The sequence below is a fragment of the Lissotriton helveticus genome, chromosome 9 (assembly GCF_964261635.1).
Source record: "Lissotriton helveticus chromosome 9, aLisHel1.1, whole genome shotgun sequence".
Taxonomy (NCBI): Eukaryota; Metazoa; Chordata; class Amphibia; order Caudata; family Salamandridae; genus Lissotriton; species Lissotriton helveticus.
The window spans coordinates 606,659,907-606,674,875 of NC_136070.1; the positions used below are offsets into that span (position 1 = coordinate 606,659,907).

The 14,969-nt window shown below is 46.3% G+C and overlaps 1 protein-coding gene across 5 annotated transcripts in view; it reads right to left on the reverse strand.

Annotated features, from left to right (window-relative positions):
• The window catches only part of LTBP4 (latent transforming growth factor beta binding protein 4), a 1,311,633-nt gene that overhangs the window by 648,471 nt on the left and 648,193 nt on the right, over window positions 1-14,969 (reverse strand). For 2 of the 5 annotated variants that reach the window (XM_078660635.1, XM_078660633.1), the window contains exon 1: window positions 8,001-8,333. In XM_078660635.1, coding sequence (XP_078516761.1) covers window positions 8,001-8,226 — 226 coding nt within the window. In that variant the 5' untranslated portion in view covers window positions 8,227-8,333. Of the gene's footprint in view, window positions 1-8,000; window positions 8,460-14,969 lie in introns of those variants that run through there. The other 3 variants (XM_078660636.1, XM_078660634.1, XM_078660637.1) reach the window with 3 other exon arrangements.

The window sequence follows — 14,969 nt, forward strand, 5'->3', positions numbered from 1 at the left end:
GAACCGGGTTCAGCCTTCAGGACCAGTCCACCAGACCACTCTCCTGAGGGAGCATATTCCCATGCTAGACCTCAGAAGGCCCCACTAGACCTTATACGGCCTGATGTCTTAGCACAAGCAGGTGTCCCCTTGTGCTGTCAATTGTGGGTTAACCTTGAAGGACTGTCCATCACAATCCATACTGAAGTTCATCTCCAGTCTTGCGGGAAGGCCTAGTGCAGCACACCCTAGGGCAACAGTGATCCAGTCACTGTGACTCTGTCACTGAGGTCACATGAACCTTGAGCAGATTAGGGCGGTGCGAAAGGTGTGACCGCACTGGGTACCTATTTCGGGTGGGTGCGTAGTGTTTGCAAATATATTATGGTTTAAAAAACCTTGCTGCCTCCTTCCTGGCCTCCAGCAATTTTCAGCAACAATAAAAATGTCATGATAACTTCGGTGATTAATGTTCTTCCTAGAGAGAGATTGGAGTTTTGTCTAGTGGAAGGATTGACTCCTGGAAAGGTAGCACAGAGGGTTAATGTGCCTGCTGTAAAGAACATGTACCATGCAGATCACAAAGTGCACATAATGTTAACTAGGTTAGTGGGTTACTGCTTTTGTCAGAGAGATCCTTTTGTTACTTCCTGTTTATAAGTTAAAATCCTATCATAGAACAGTGAGCTATTAAATTATACTGCCTACTAGTATGGTTGTCTTGTGGCTTCTACACCTTGTAGTCCTTTGTCATATTTGATATTTCCTATACAGTGATTTACACACATATACATGATTGTCTCTGTGTAGTGTGTGTGATGTAACGTGCTCTGACACCGTACACTGTTATGAGTGGCGCTGTAAATCAAATTAAATGCATCTCAGAAAGAGTGTGGTTATGGAGAGTTGAGGGGGACTGTTAAAGGGTGGTAGTGAGGGAGTCCGAGGAGTAGGTGATCATTGGGGGCACCAACAAACATTGTTGCACAGGGCTCCACCAGCACTAAAGCCGGCCCTGCCATCGAGGCCAGTCCGCCTCACCCATTGGTACCTGCATTGACTTGTTTCAGCAGTAGTAGCTGCAACTCACCAAGGATCGGCAATGCAGGATTTGCACGCACATCAAACTAAGGGGTCAATTAGGATGGCGGACGGACAAAGTCCATCCGCTATCCTGTCGGAGGACGGGACCGTCTGCCACAGGGGCGGAGGTCCCGTGCCTCGAATTAGGGTGCACCCTCCACAGTGGCGGGTGCATCCCGCATTTTTAACATTGCGGCGGGCGGTGCTGAAAATGCATGTTGTGCGTTTCAAAGCACAACATGACAGGCACCGCGCGGTGCCTGCCATGTTGTATTTTGAAACGCAGGGGGGTACCACAGGTATCCCCATGTGCACCCCCCACCCCACTTCACCCTGGGTGCCTCCAACAGGCCCCTAAAGCAAAGACCGTATGCCTTTTTTTGGCGGCATTGCCGCCACGGAAAGGCATTGACCACAGCACATCCTAATATGGCTGGCGGTGTCTGATAGACACCGCCACCATATTAGACCTTTTCCATGGAAAAGCGGCGGACGGTCTTCCCATCCGCCGCGGCAATTGCGGGGGGGGGGAAATAGGTGGCGGACGGGCACGGATGGCGGACGGATCGCCACTGCCTGCATGGCGGTGGCGATCTGTCCGCCATCCAAATCGGCCCCTACGTTTGTAAACTTCACAGTCTCTCTGCTTCATGCACAAGCACTTTTAACATGTGCTACCTGCTCTGGAGCCACAGGAATTATGCAGCAATGGGGAACAAAATAATGCTGCAGTGTAGACTAAATTATGCAACAAAAAAAAGGCTGCAGCGTAATGCAATATATTTTCTTATACTTTATTATTTAGACATTTTTACACGTTAAGTCTCTGCAAAGATTCTGCCTCATTAGTATCAGTATAACATAACAATGCAGCAGTGAGAAAGGTGATCAGTCAACCTTTGCAAATAGCCGTCCACTTTGCAGCAACTCAATTCATGTTTTTTAGTAACTTTGTATCCGTTTGAGCTTCAAAAATGATTAGTTTAAACTGTAATATTATGCAGTGGGTGATGTATGTATTATGTGGCAAATATGGCAGAGCCATAATTATATAGCAAACATTTGCAATCTAGGATATTTTGCCATTCATGTTTGAACTGCTCTTGTGGAAGAAGGAAGGAGAAGTGCTAATGAGAGAAACTGCATGGCTTTGGAGACAAATGACTTGTGATTCCACTTTTAAGCGTATTTGGGACATTGTGTGATTGGAAATGTATCCCATTTTGTGAATGTATTTAAATGCCAATAACTCCTATTAAACCTTAAATAATCAAGTGTAGCCATTGGTTGAATTAAATAACACAATAAGCTGTAACTGGTTGGTGAAATGCCAAACAAATACTAATATTTGGCACATTCTGGCCACACCCCTGACTCCGCCCACTGATCCAATCCTTGGGTTATCCCCGCCCTCAGAGTCTCTGCCCACAGTTCCCCTACTTTTTTTCCCCCACTTCGACCACTGCTTGTATCATATATCTGGATGCAATGACATAAATAGCAAAATACAAGTCGGGCGGCACACTATGCTAAGCACAGAATTTTAGCTGATATTTTTAAGCCACGCCCATAATTACTGTGGCCACGCCCCTTTGCGAGCCCCTCTAGTTTTTTCATCTGACTTAAAGCCTTGGACTCAGTACATGTTTTCCCCAGTTTGAGAGAGGGTTACCCTTATCCTGCCCTAGAGGGCTTTTAACACCCTATGCTGAGGTGATGACATTATGGATTGAAATACAAAGTGCCTGCAAGAAGGAGTGTGTTTAACTCTTTAACTGCGGGTACATTTGGCTAATCTACAGCGATGTTGGCCATTGGTGCAGTAATATCTACCAGGAAGGCCAGCTGAGAACTAAATGTAGCTCATGAAAGTATTTCTAAACTAGCTTTCGGGATCTTGAACAGAGCCCCTCCTCAGGCTTTAAAGAAATTGACCATTTTGAGTGACCTCACACAACAAGTACTGTATACATCCTCTAAGGAGAAAATCCAGCTGTGGAATTCAGGACTTGCCCATCGGAATCCCAGCGGTGGCCTCTAATGTGTAGCAGGGGTGGGGTGGGGCGGACACACACACACAATCTCCTTTTTACACATGCTCACTCAGGACATACACATCCACACACCCATTCAAAGCATGCATGCACAAACACACAAATAGGTGGCGGACGGGCACGGATGGCGGACGGATCGCCACTGCCTGCATGGCGGTGGCGATCTGTCCGCCATCCAAATCGGCCCCTACGTTTGTAAACTTCACAGTCTCTCTGCTTCATGCACAAGCACTTTTAACATGTGCTACCTGCTCTGGAGCCACAGGAATTATGCAGCAATGGGGAACAAAATAATGCTGCAGTGTAGACTAAATTATGCAACAAAAAAAAGGCTGCAGCGTAATGCAATATATTTTCTTATACTTTATTATTTAGACATTTTTACACGTTAAGTCTCTGCAAAGATTCTGCCTCATTAGTATCAGTATAACATAACAATGCAGCAGTGAGAAAGGTGATCAGTCAACATTTGCAAATAGCCGTCCACTTTGCAGCAACTCAATTCATGTTTTTTAGTAACTTTGTATCCGTTTGAGCTTCAAAAATGATTAGTTTAAACTGTAATATTATGCAGTGGGTGATGTATGTATTATGTGGCAAATATGGCAGAGCCATAATTATATAGCAAACATTTGCAATCTAGGATATTTTGCCATTCATGTTTGAACTGCTCTTGTGGAAGAAGGAAGGAGAAGTGCTAATGAGAGAAACTGCATGGCTTTGGAGACAAATGACTTGTGATTCCACTTTTAAGCGTATTTGGGACATTGTGTGATTGGAAATGTATCCCATTTTGTGAATGTATTTAAATGCCAATAACTCCTATTAAACCTTAAATAATCAAGTGTAGCCATTGGTTGAATTAAATAACACAATAAGCTGTAACTGGTTGGTGAAATGCCAAACAAATACTAATATTTGGCACATTCTGGCCACACCCCTGACTCCGCCCACTGATCCAATCCTTGGGTTATCCCCACCCTCAGAGTCTCTGCCCACAGTTCCCCTACTTTTTTTCCCCCACTTCGACCACTGCTTGTATCATATATCTGGATGCAATGACATAAATAGCAAAATACAAGTCGGGCGGCACACTATGCTAAGCACAGAATTTTAGCTGATATTTTTAAGCCACGCCCATAATTACTGTGGCCACGCCCCTTTGCGAGCCCCTCTAGTTTTTTCATCTGACTTAAAGCCTTGGACTCAGTACATGTTTTCCCCAGTTTGAGAGAGGGTTACCCTTATCCTGCCCTAGAGGGCTTTTAACACCCTATGCTGAGGTGATGACATTATGGATTGAAATACAAAGTGCCTGCAAGAAGGAGTGTGTTTAACTCTTTAACTGCGGGTACATTTGGCTAATCTACAGCGATGTTGGCCATTGGTGCAGTAATATCTACCAGGAAGGCCAGCTGAGAACTAAATGTAGCTCATGAAAGTATTTCTAAACTAGCTTTCGGGATCTTGAACAGAGCCCCTCCTCAGGCTTTAAAGAAATTGACCATTTTGAGTGACCTCACACAACAAGTACTGTATACATCCTCTAAGGAGAAAATCCAGCTGTGGAATTCAGGACTTGCCCATCGGAATCCCAGCGGTGGCCTCTAATGTGTAGCAGGGGTGGGGTGGGGCGGACACACACACACAATCTCCTTTTTACACATGCTCACTCAGCACATACACATCCACACACCCATTAAAAGCATGCATGCACAAACACACAAACATTCATGCATACACACAGACACACATTAAAAAACATTGCAGGCTGCATCTCGGTTAGCAGGGGGAAGTCTCTGTTGTTTCCTAAAGTAAGGGATGGAAGAAAGATCCCACCACCTCCTCTCACTGGCCGACCTTGTCAAAGATCAACCAATCTTAGTCAGACCTTCCTTACCTCATCACAGACTGGTATGGGCTCAGAGAAACTTGCCCACCCCACCCCACTCTGTGACAAGCGTCACTGATGGGCACTCGCCCAGGGCACTTAAGGGCTTAAAACTGAAGCACCTAGGTCCGAGTCTATCAGTGACCGATCCCCTCACAATAAGTGGGAGACTCACAGAAGAGGAGATCACGCCCACCGGAGCCGTGAAATCTTCACCCACAAAAATATCAGCTCAGGCAGCCAGGCACCTGTGCATTTAGTAAATGTACAGCATCTGGATGCCTGACACAAACATGAAGAGTGTCTGTCAGGCTTCTCTTTCTCAGCCTAACGGACACTCTTCCACCACTGGAAGAAGGTGGAGGGCCGGTGCCCATCCCCTCAACGACCGACCGCTGCTGTGGATACCTCAGCTAACTCATAACACCTTCTCCAACTTCACTAAGGGCTCTGTGAATTGAAGTTTAGTTTCTTACTTGTTTTTTACGGCAAGCATATGCCACAAAAATTTTAAAAAACATACAAAATATGCTACCACCTAAACGTAGCAACCATAAACTTGCAAGAAAAAATGTGCATAAAAAAATAATTAACATAATTTTAACAGAATAGAATGAGTATTTCATAGCAGGCGGTGTATTTAGAACAGATATAGAAACCCCATGCAAGAAAGGAGCTTATAAAAAGAAACCTTTAAATTATCACGTCATGGCTATATAAATTCCGTTTTTTACAACCATTACAGTAAAGCATATTTTTCGGTGCACTGGTTGGAATCAGGGATGTAAAAAAATAGAAGTTTACTGTCGAGCGATTGCATGACCATAGTTCTACCTGTCTTGACCGTGGGGTGAAACCCCCGAAATAAAGGGCAATGGAGAGCATTGATAATGGAGAAATGGGAACACGGGGAATGTTTCTTTTCTACTCTGCATTTCAGTGGATTTTTGTACATATTTTTTTCACTCGACATAGCATTTAAACTCTCTCTCTTTCAAAAATGGAACCAACGAACAGCCTTTGTTTATATTGTTAAACATGATTAGTGTACTGCAGCGAGAAACGAGAAACCACATTCCTCTGTTCCTGTCAGGCTCCACATTAAAACAGCATCCATCATTCGGACACTGGCCCACCCATTCACGTAGAAACCCTTCAGGCCACAAGTGGTCCAGCCGCCACTAATGTTACTAGATGGTTCAAAGGTCTTCTTCTATTTTAGTTACTGAAACGTTAATATAGATGTTTGGCTCAAACGTCTTCTTTTATTTAAGTTACAGAAAAGGTATGATAGATGTTTCACTCCTCGCCGGGGCTAGTGAGATATCCTCACAGCCTCCTCGCCCAAATACTCACTGCCTCATGCCTTCTACAAAAAAACGCTCACAGACATAGGGGAAGAACAGCAGGGTCTGAACCACGCGTGTTCTGACCACGCAAGCTCTACCACGCTCGCCTTAAACATGCATAGGCCGTAACCACACATATGCGTGGTGAAGGCAGTGCGCGGTCTAGCTGCTAGAAGACGGAAGGAGGATGATGCCGCAGTGAGGTAAGTGGGGCTGAGTTTTTTTTTCACGGCTGAGAGGGAGTAGGGCTAGGTTTTAGGGCAGTGGAAGGGGTAGGGGTAGTTTAAGAGACAGCGCAAGGGGAGAGGGGCGAGGTTGTGTAAGTTAGGGTGCAGGGTTTTAGACCTTAGGGCCGTAGGAGGAGAATGGGTAGTTGGGTTAGTTTTTAGGGCGGGTCGGGTAGGTCTTAGGACAGTGGAAGGGGTTGGGGTAGTTTAAGAGACAGGGCAGGGTGGTGTAGGATTTCAGGCCTTAGGGCAGTGGGAGAGAATGGGCAGTTGGGATAGTTCTTAGGGCTGGGAGGGGGTCTGGGTAGGTTTTAGGGCAGTGGAAGGAGATGGAGTAATTTAAGGGATGGCGCAATGGGGGTAGGGAAGTCGGGGTAGTGCAAGTTAGGGTGCAGGGTTTTAGGCCTTAGGGCAGTGGGAGGGGAATGGGTAGTTGAGTTTGTTTCTAGGGTGGGGTGAGTGGGGGTAGGTGTTAGGGCAGTGGAGGAGTTGGGGTAGTTTAAGGGGTGGCAAGGGGCAGGGGGGTTGGGGTAGTGTAGGATTTTAGGCCTTAGCACAGTGGGAAAGAAATGGGTAGTTGGGTTAGTTTTTAGTGTTGGTAGGTCGGGGTAGGTTTTAGGGCAGTGGAAGGGGTTGGAGTAGTTTAATGGACAGCGTGGGGGACAGGGGTGGTGGGGTGGTCGGGGGGAGGAGTGGTACTGGCGACCTTAGCCACACATACCCCTTTACCAGTCATGCCTGTACCACAAAATTTTGTGATAAAGGCATGCGTGGTAAGGGAATGTGCGGTTAAGGTGTATTCGTGGTTGGGCTGCGTGGTAGAGGCAAGCGTGGTACAACCATCCGTGCTTCTATCATACAACGCAGACACACATATCAGTAGGAAACACTGATGCAGTGTGCGGTTTTTCACTTGCCAACCATTGTAATCTGCGCTTTAGCCAGATGGTTTGGATTGATGTAAACCAAGACTACAACTCCCAGAATGCATTAGGGCAAGAGTTACCTGGTAATCCTACCTGCTGCCATCAGTGGCTAGCCACGCTCAATTTTGTGGGAATGGTACTTGTTTTTCATCATGAGACTTTGACCCAGAACAAGAGAGAAATGGCAGAAAAGAGAGAAAGGCTGGATTACTAGAAAGATAGTAAAAGACTGGCAAGGGGAAAAGTGAAGATCAAAATTAATGTGCGAGAGGGAAATACAGAGACAGGCATTGCAGGGTGGTGCAAGAAAGGGGCATTAGGTGGAATCAAGACTAGGCAGCCTGGGAATTTGCCAACCCCGGCGGTTGGCAGCGCCGGAGGTGGGTTCCTTAGAGAACATTTGGACACTTGCACTCAATTTTTTTAATTTATACAAATTAAACATTTAGCCAAAACCTGATGAGTAATAAAAAAAAGTGTGGTGTACTCACAGACTCGGAATCCCGCGCCGCCGTGGCCCGTGCCCTCGCCGCTGTAGACGGTGGTCATGTTGCCCCTCTCGCAGTGGTTGGCACAGCGCCCCCCCTCGCAGTGCACCTTGCAGACCATGGGCGTGAACATCACCTTCACCCGGTCGCCGTGGCTCTGGTTGGCGGCTGGAGGGACAACCGACAGGAGGCAGAAGGAGAGAAAAGCGACAGTGAGTGCCGCGTCCATGGCGTCTCGGCTGGTGTCGCACGTCCCCCCACCCCAAAAAAAACCTTTCCCCCTGAACTGAACTATGACTGAGAAGCAGGCAAGTCCCAAAGCTTTTGACAGAAACTAGAAGGGGGGGAAACAACGACAGACAGGCTGTAACGAGGTAATGCGATCACTCCCTCAAAACTGGAGAAAAAAAAGTTACAAAGCTGGCTTGGAAGCAAGTGCCCGTTGAGCTAATTGAAAGCAGTGGAGAGAGCGTGCTCCGGGCAGCCCTCCAACAGCAATGTTTATGAGGGACGCCATCCATTACCAGGGGAGGTTAACTCTTCTGGCGGGGCGGGGGGCGACTGTGGCGCGAGCACAATGGAGCAAACGGGGGTGGGGGCAGCAAGAGCAGAGGTGGGACTCGCCATCCCCAGCCTGGCCCACTTTATGGGCTTAGTCGCTTCTTTTAGTTTCATTGTTTTTCATGTATTGCTTTTTTTGTGATCTCTCATTCAACCAAGGGAAGCTGCAGAGCGCGGGACAGCTACGTAGGAGGGAAAGAAGACGCTACAGGCCAAGATGACGTCAATGAAGTCGAAGCACTTGAACTTGGACATTCGTATCACTCCAAACATCTCCCTAACTTCAGATATTCGACAGCGGTCACGTGGGCGTACAATACAGCTTTCCTTGCGACGCTATTCTCCACACAGTATCAACAGTAACCTTTGAACAACAATCACTACACAACTATGGTGTCTCATAGGTGCACTTGTGTCTGGTTTACACTACTCTGCGACACCTGCCCTAATGTGCCACGAAGCTCACTCAGCACTTCTATCCGGTCTCCCAAGAGCAGACACTACACCCCACTTTACCCATCTAGGTCTAACTACAACCAACACACTTTCGACTAAGCAAATGAAAGTTAGGGTGCTCAAAGTGACTTCTTGGGCCTACAAGGAGCTATATAAATAGGGAAACATCGTTTACAGCGCACGCGTTACAACGCGTGTCATTACAACAAATGTTTTACAACGCAAAATCAATTACAACGCATGTCATTACATCGCATAATCCAATACAATGCATTCCCCAAAGTAATGCTCCAGCGGAGTTAGAATAGTAATTGCGTTGTAATATTGTAATAGATTATGTGTTGTAACAATATGCGTTGTAATGGATTTTGCGATGTAAAAAATGTGTTGTAATGACACACGTTGCAACGCGTGCATTGTAAAGTGTCATATTTATATAAATAAAAAGATAACATAACCATGGCCTTCTCATTATGCAGCACGGGTGGGGGAAATTATGTGGCAATTCTGAGTTAAAGGCCCGAGCCGAAGCAGCGGGCCTTTAATAGCCGGTATAGCCTGCTACGGCGGGCTATAAGGCTATATTGTAATCCCACGTGTTATCCCATTGGCTTATATTGAAGTGAATCAGAATTAAAACTCCCAGAATGTGCTAGTTTGCTAAATAGATCCATGGGCAGGGAACTAGGGCGAGAGCTATTGTCACTTTGTGGAGGCGCTCGTGTGATGGAAGGCAGCGCTAAAGGACGAACACAATAAAGGCGATCAACATTCACTCCAAAAATTGTTTTTGGGCCAAAAGTGGATACTAGCTTAGTGCTAAACGGAATTGTGCCGTGTGGAACAAACCCCCCAATAATTCATGGCAAGTGGGTATAAACAAGCAGGTACAATGCAAACAGCCCTAGGATTCCACACAAAATCCTATGCACTAAAGTCACAAAAAGTAGCGCGACATGGCTTTGCATGGATCACTAGCCACAAATGAAAATAGGCAAAAGGGATAAAAGGGATGTCTGCATTTTTTCCACCTGTAATACATATCATTTTTGTGAAAATTACACATAGCATACAGCTTACCCTTGGTCGGCCGTCTGTGTGAAGAGAACTCTATTCTAGGGTGTTTCCCGAGTAGAAAACTTAACATAACATTGTACTTATGACAATACTTCTGTTTTGTAAAGGTCCGTTGTTCTACATTTCTTATGTTGCACCTCCCTGTTTCCCTATTTGGGCATAAAGAGTTCAGTCTCTCTCTTGTGTACTATGACAAACAAACTGGGCATGCTGCACATGCGTGTATGGAAGTGCATGGACTGCAACACTTGACGCACAGTGCAAGTTTGCAATATTACGCACTCGACGTCCAATACCGCAGGCTGCGGTTGAGATGTCAAGTGCACGTTTCCCAATGTATCATCGCTGGTTACGGGATGTATGTCGTTACAACGCATGCTTTTTCCACGCATGCCTTTACAACGCAGGTTTTACAACGCAAGTCGTTACAACGACTTGCGTTGGGGGGCGCTGGATAGTGAATAGTTTAATTTACTATTCCAACTCCAGTCCCCGTGGATAGTAGGGAAGGTTTTGGATAGTAAATTAAACTATTCCCTATCCTACAGCGCCCTGCAGCGCAAGTCGTTGTAACGACTTGCGTTGTATTTCCTGCGTTGTAAAGGTACTGTGTGGAAAAAGTCTCGTTGTAAAGGATATTTCCCCTGGTTACGGTTGTTGCTGGATTTTGTACACAAGCCCCGACATTCCAAGTGCATGCGTTAGCATATGGGTGGTCGTATGAGTAGTAACAGGACCTGGGCTTTAGATTCTCCAGAAAGAGAGGTCCACGTCTCAGCATCGGCTAAACTGGCTGTGATTCAGGGCAAATCACTGAGATCCGGATTACGAGTCTGGTGGTCTGAGGACCGACAGACTCAGGAGGGCGCGGCGGTCCAACCGCCCTATTAGGACTTTGGCAGTAGGACCGCCATTGCACCACCACAACCACCAGGGAACCACGTTCCCTGGCTGTCCCACGGTGGTCTGAAAGCCCACAATATGCTTGGTGGTACCCTGAGGCAACACCAAGCATATTACCACTTTCCTCTCCGACAGCGGTGTCATGGAGATCCTTCGTCCATGTAACTGCTGGTGGTGTGGAAAGAAAGGGGGCCCTACAGGGCCTCTTCTTGCCCCTGTGCACAGGGGTGCATGCAGGGGGGGGGGGCACATGTTGAGCCCACCTGTAGTTTTGAGCCGCCAGTTCCTGCACGACATGGAGCATTCCTTCCCTTGCAGGAACGTGCACTGGTAGTCCCGGGGTAGTACTGTTTAAGGCTCACAATGAGTCTTTAAACAGCATCCCCACGGGACCACCACACCGCCTGCCCACCCACCAGACTGCAAAATTACTTGTAATCTGGTGTGCGGGCGGCAGCGACCGATGGCGGTGTGGGGCGTGGCATTGGCATGCTGCACTGCCTGCCCCTGCACTGCCAAAAGTCGTAATCAGGCCCTTACTCTCCCCATGCCACAAAACATTAAAAAAAAGTGAATGTGTCCTTGTGTAATTTTACTGGTGAACATGTAAAGAGCTCCGATACCTTCAGGTCGAGTTTGTGCTGTAGAAAACTGCCCCCCCCCCCTTTAAAAAAAGACAGTTTAGAAGCCAATAGGGCATACTAGGAATGTATTGCTTGCTTCCCAGCCAACAGAGGCATATATGGGTCTACCGTTTCAGGCTGTCATTTGAGGTTCCAAAGTTAATTTTCCCTAGGGATTTTGGGTATGGCCATCTGTCTCTGATATTAGCGGGAGGGGCTCGAAGGTTTAGGAGAAGGGTGCGGTGGACAGGGTGGGGGCAATCAGTGACTTCGCTAGCCACGGAACTCTGCAGAATTTCACAGAGTTTTCTAGTAACACCGTGAAATTCCGCGGAGTACTATTACGCAACCTCCGCCCAGGGTTAGTTAACAATAGGGCCCTCATTATGCGTTGACTTATCAAAAATGGCCGGACTGGCCAACTGGGCAAGCAGGCAATCCCCCGAGAGGCTGGAGTCCAGGAGGCTGATTTTTTACACTTGGAGGCAGGTTTCTGCCTCTGGGAGTGGTGGTGCACATTACGCAATCCTGATGGCAACTTGAAAGATTTGCTCTGGTTGTAGCGTGCAAGTCTGCACATGGGGGCTGAATTTATAATTTTTGCCAAGGATGTTTTAAGTTGCCACTCCGGCCCTGGTTTCAATCCCGGCTTCAGCAACTCATTAAGTCTTAGTTTCATTCTTTGCATTTGGCACTTCTAGGTTTGTTTTTCCCCGATCCAGATGCTGGACTACAACTCCCAGAATGCAAAACAAAAAAATATGGGGTGATAATCTACCCGTGCTTGACTTTTTACCACTTGAGGTCTCTGGTATTGTGAATAAGGTACAGCACTTGGGATGTTAATCTTACTGAAGTTTTCTCATCGAAATTGAGTTTTTTTTAAATTATAATAATAAAGATTGGTCGGAATTTATGGAGTTTCACTCCACGAAATTCTGTGGAGTTACATAAAAAGCTCAGCATGATTCTGCAGACTTCTACCAAGGGGCAGAAATTATGCACATCAAGATGCTTGCGCTACAATTGAGCACAGGTAATGTGAGCAGCGCTGAAAAATCAACGCAAACGGCACCATGCTGAGAGCATGAGCACGCAACTATGCAAGCTGATCTTGCTGCCCCTTCAGTAGAAAATCTACTTGAGCTGCAGCATTCTACTCGAGTAGCAGCCATCTAATCCCAACCACTCACGACCGCCCGCATAAGAAAATCACACTAGAGGCCACCAAATCTTGCTCGCGCTCACCAGCTCCCATTTCTGGAGCCTCCCAGGAAGAAAACCTCTCACACGCGGTAATTGGCGGAAGTTGGCAAAAATTCTGCGTTACAGGATTAACGCAGAAAATCGCCAAATTCCGCCAATTCCACGGGCGAAATGAAACATTCCGACCCTTAACTTTAATGCTGCATGTCCTGGTTATTAATGTCTTTTGTATATTGCATACACACATTTTTCTAACTCCCTACATATCTGTGAATGACATAATATTAACCAGTGGCATATCAAAATTACAAAATTACAAAAATTACAAAAATATAGAGAGATGCATAATGTGAAATTTACATAATATGTATAAGGTGCCAAGGTGTATGATACCTATTTTTTTTCATACTCACCTTCCTAGAAATTGATGTCATATATTTAATTACTGGAGCATTCCAATAATCAGAATATGCCTTTAATATTAAAAGTTTGTCATCACAAGCACATGATATTGTATTGCAAGTGAGTGGTGACTTCATGTAGCCACCGACTTAGTACCATGCCAGCTGCTGAGTTGTAATTGCTCTCCTCCTTCCATCTCCTTGAACTCACAGATACTGCCTGGTGTGACACTCTGATCTGACAGCTCTCTGACTCACTGCTATACCCTACATAGATTACTACCCCACCTCCCGATCCCTTTCAAACAAATCTCAATGACCTGCTAAACTGGAGTCGTCACTGGACATGTTGTGAACACACTTGCCCGGGGTCCTTTCTTGGCTTGCAAAATGTTGACAGGGCAGGACTGGCCTTACCGAGCACTGGGCATTTCCCCAGTGGGATGGAGGGGTAGTGCCTGTTTTTGACACAGGTTGCCATTTTTACGGCAGTGCCGCACTATCGCTCCCCTGTAACAAAAGCGGGAGTGGTGCTTCATGCTGCACCCACCTTCCCATGGGACGGTCGAGCAGCAATCTTCAAGGGCTGGTTGCTGTTCCCAGTCTGGCCCTTCATGTTGAACTGTGCCACAGCCTTGGAACACTTCCCAGCTGCCCAGCCAACAGCTCCAGTCTAACAAGCCAGGCCACAGGTAGCTTACATCACCACTGAATGAATTATGGAGTTCTCTCGTTGTAACACTCGTGGCTGCTTCCTGACCACGTATGAAAATAGTGCCGCCATTTTAAAAGTGGACTTGTCCCAGGTCAAGTGTGAGTTGTGAATCTGCTAAACTTTTCACTCTGGGACTTGATGAGTTCCACAGTGCAAAAGAAAATCCAAGATTAATATGTACGGAAAGACAGGTCACAAATGGTGGCTGCGAGTAACGCACCAACTTTATGTGACCTTCCTTCTTTTTGCAATGTGATCTATGTACTAATGGGTCTGACATGTATGGATTACCCTTTGTTAATCTGCTACCAATGACCCTCTGGAATCTGCTACCAACTTCTTTGATGAATTTGTAATTTTCTAATGGTTTTAATTTTCTAATGGTTTGCAACCCCAATTGCAGTCTCAAACCATTGATGCATTTCATTGTGATTTACAATTGGAGGGTGGGCGGGGGAAGGGGCACCCCTTTCACACGCCTTCCTAATTGTAATTCAGAATGAGTTGCAAAACAAAGTTTGTGTTCAGAAAAGCATTTCTGCATTGCAGAAGGAGTTTGGTACTTTAAAAATGGTCACTTTGCAATTGCAAACCCCGTCAAATCAAAGCATTTGTAACAGCAAAATACTTTAGTACATTTGATCCTCAATGAGATAATCAAGTTTATTGGGGACCACTTAATACTCTACTCCACCCTATGTCACTCTCCTCCACACTACGCAACTCCCTCTATGTCACTCCACACCACTTTACTCCACTCTACTCTGATGCACTACTCCACTCTGCCGCTCTACACCACCAGATGCCACTCCACTACTCTATGACACTCTATGCCACTCCAATCTATGACACTCTACTTTACACCCTCCCACATCACTCCACTACACTACACTCTATGCCACTCCACTCTATGATACTATACTCTACAACACTCTACTCCACTCTATGCAACTTCCTCTATGCTACATTATGCCACTTTACTCCACTCTACACTCTGTGCCACTCCACGCCACTCTACTCCACTCTACGC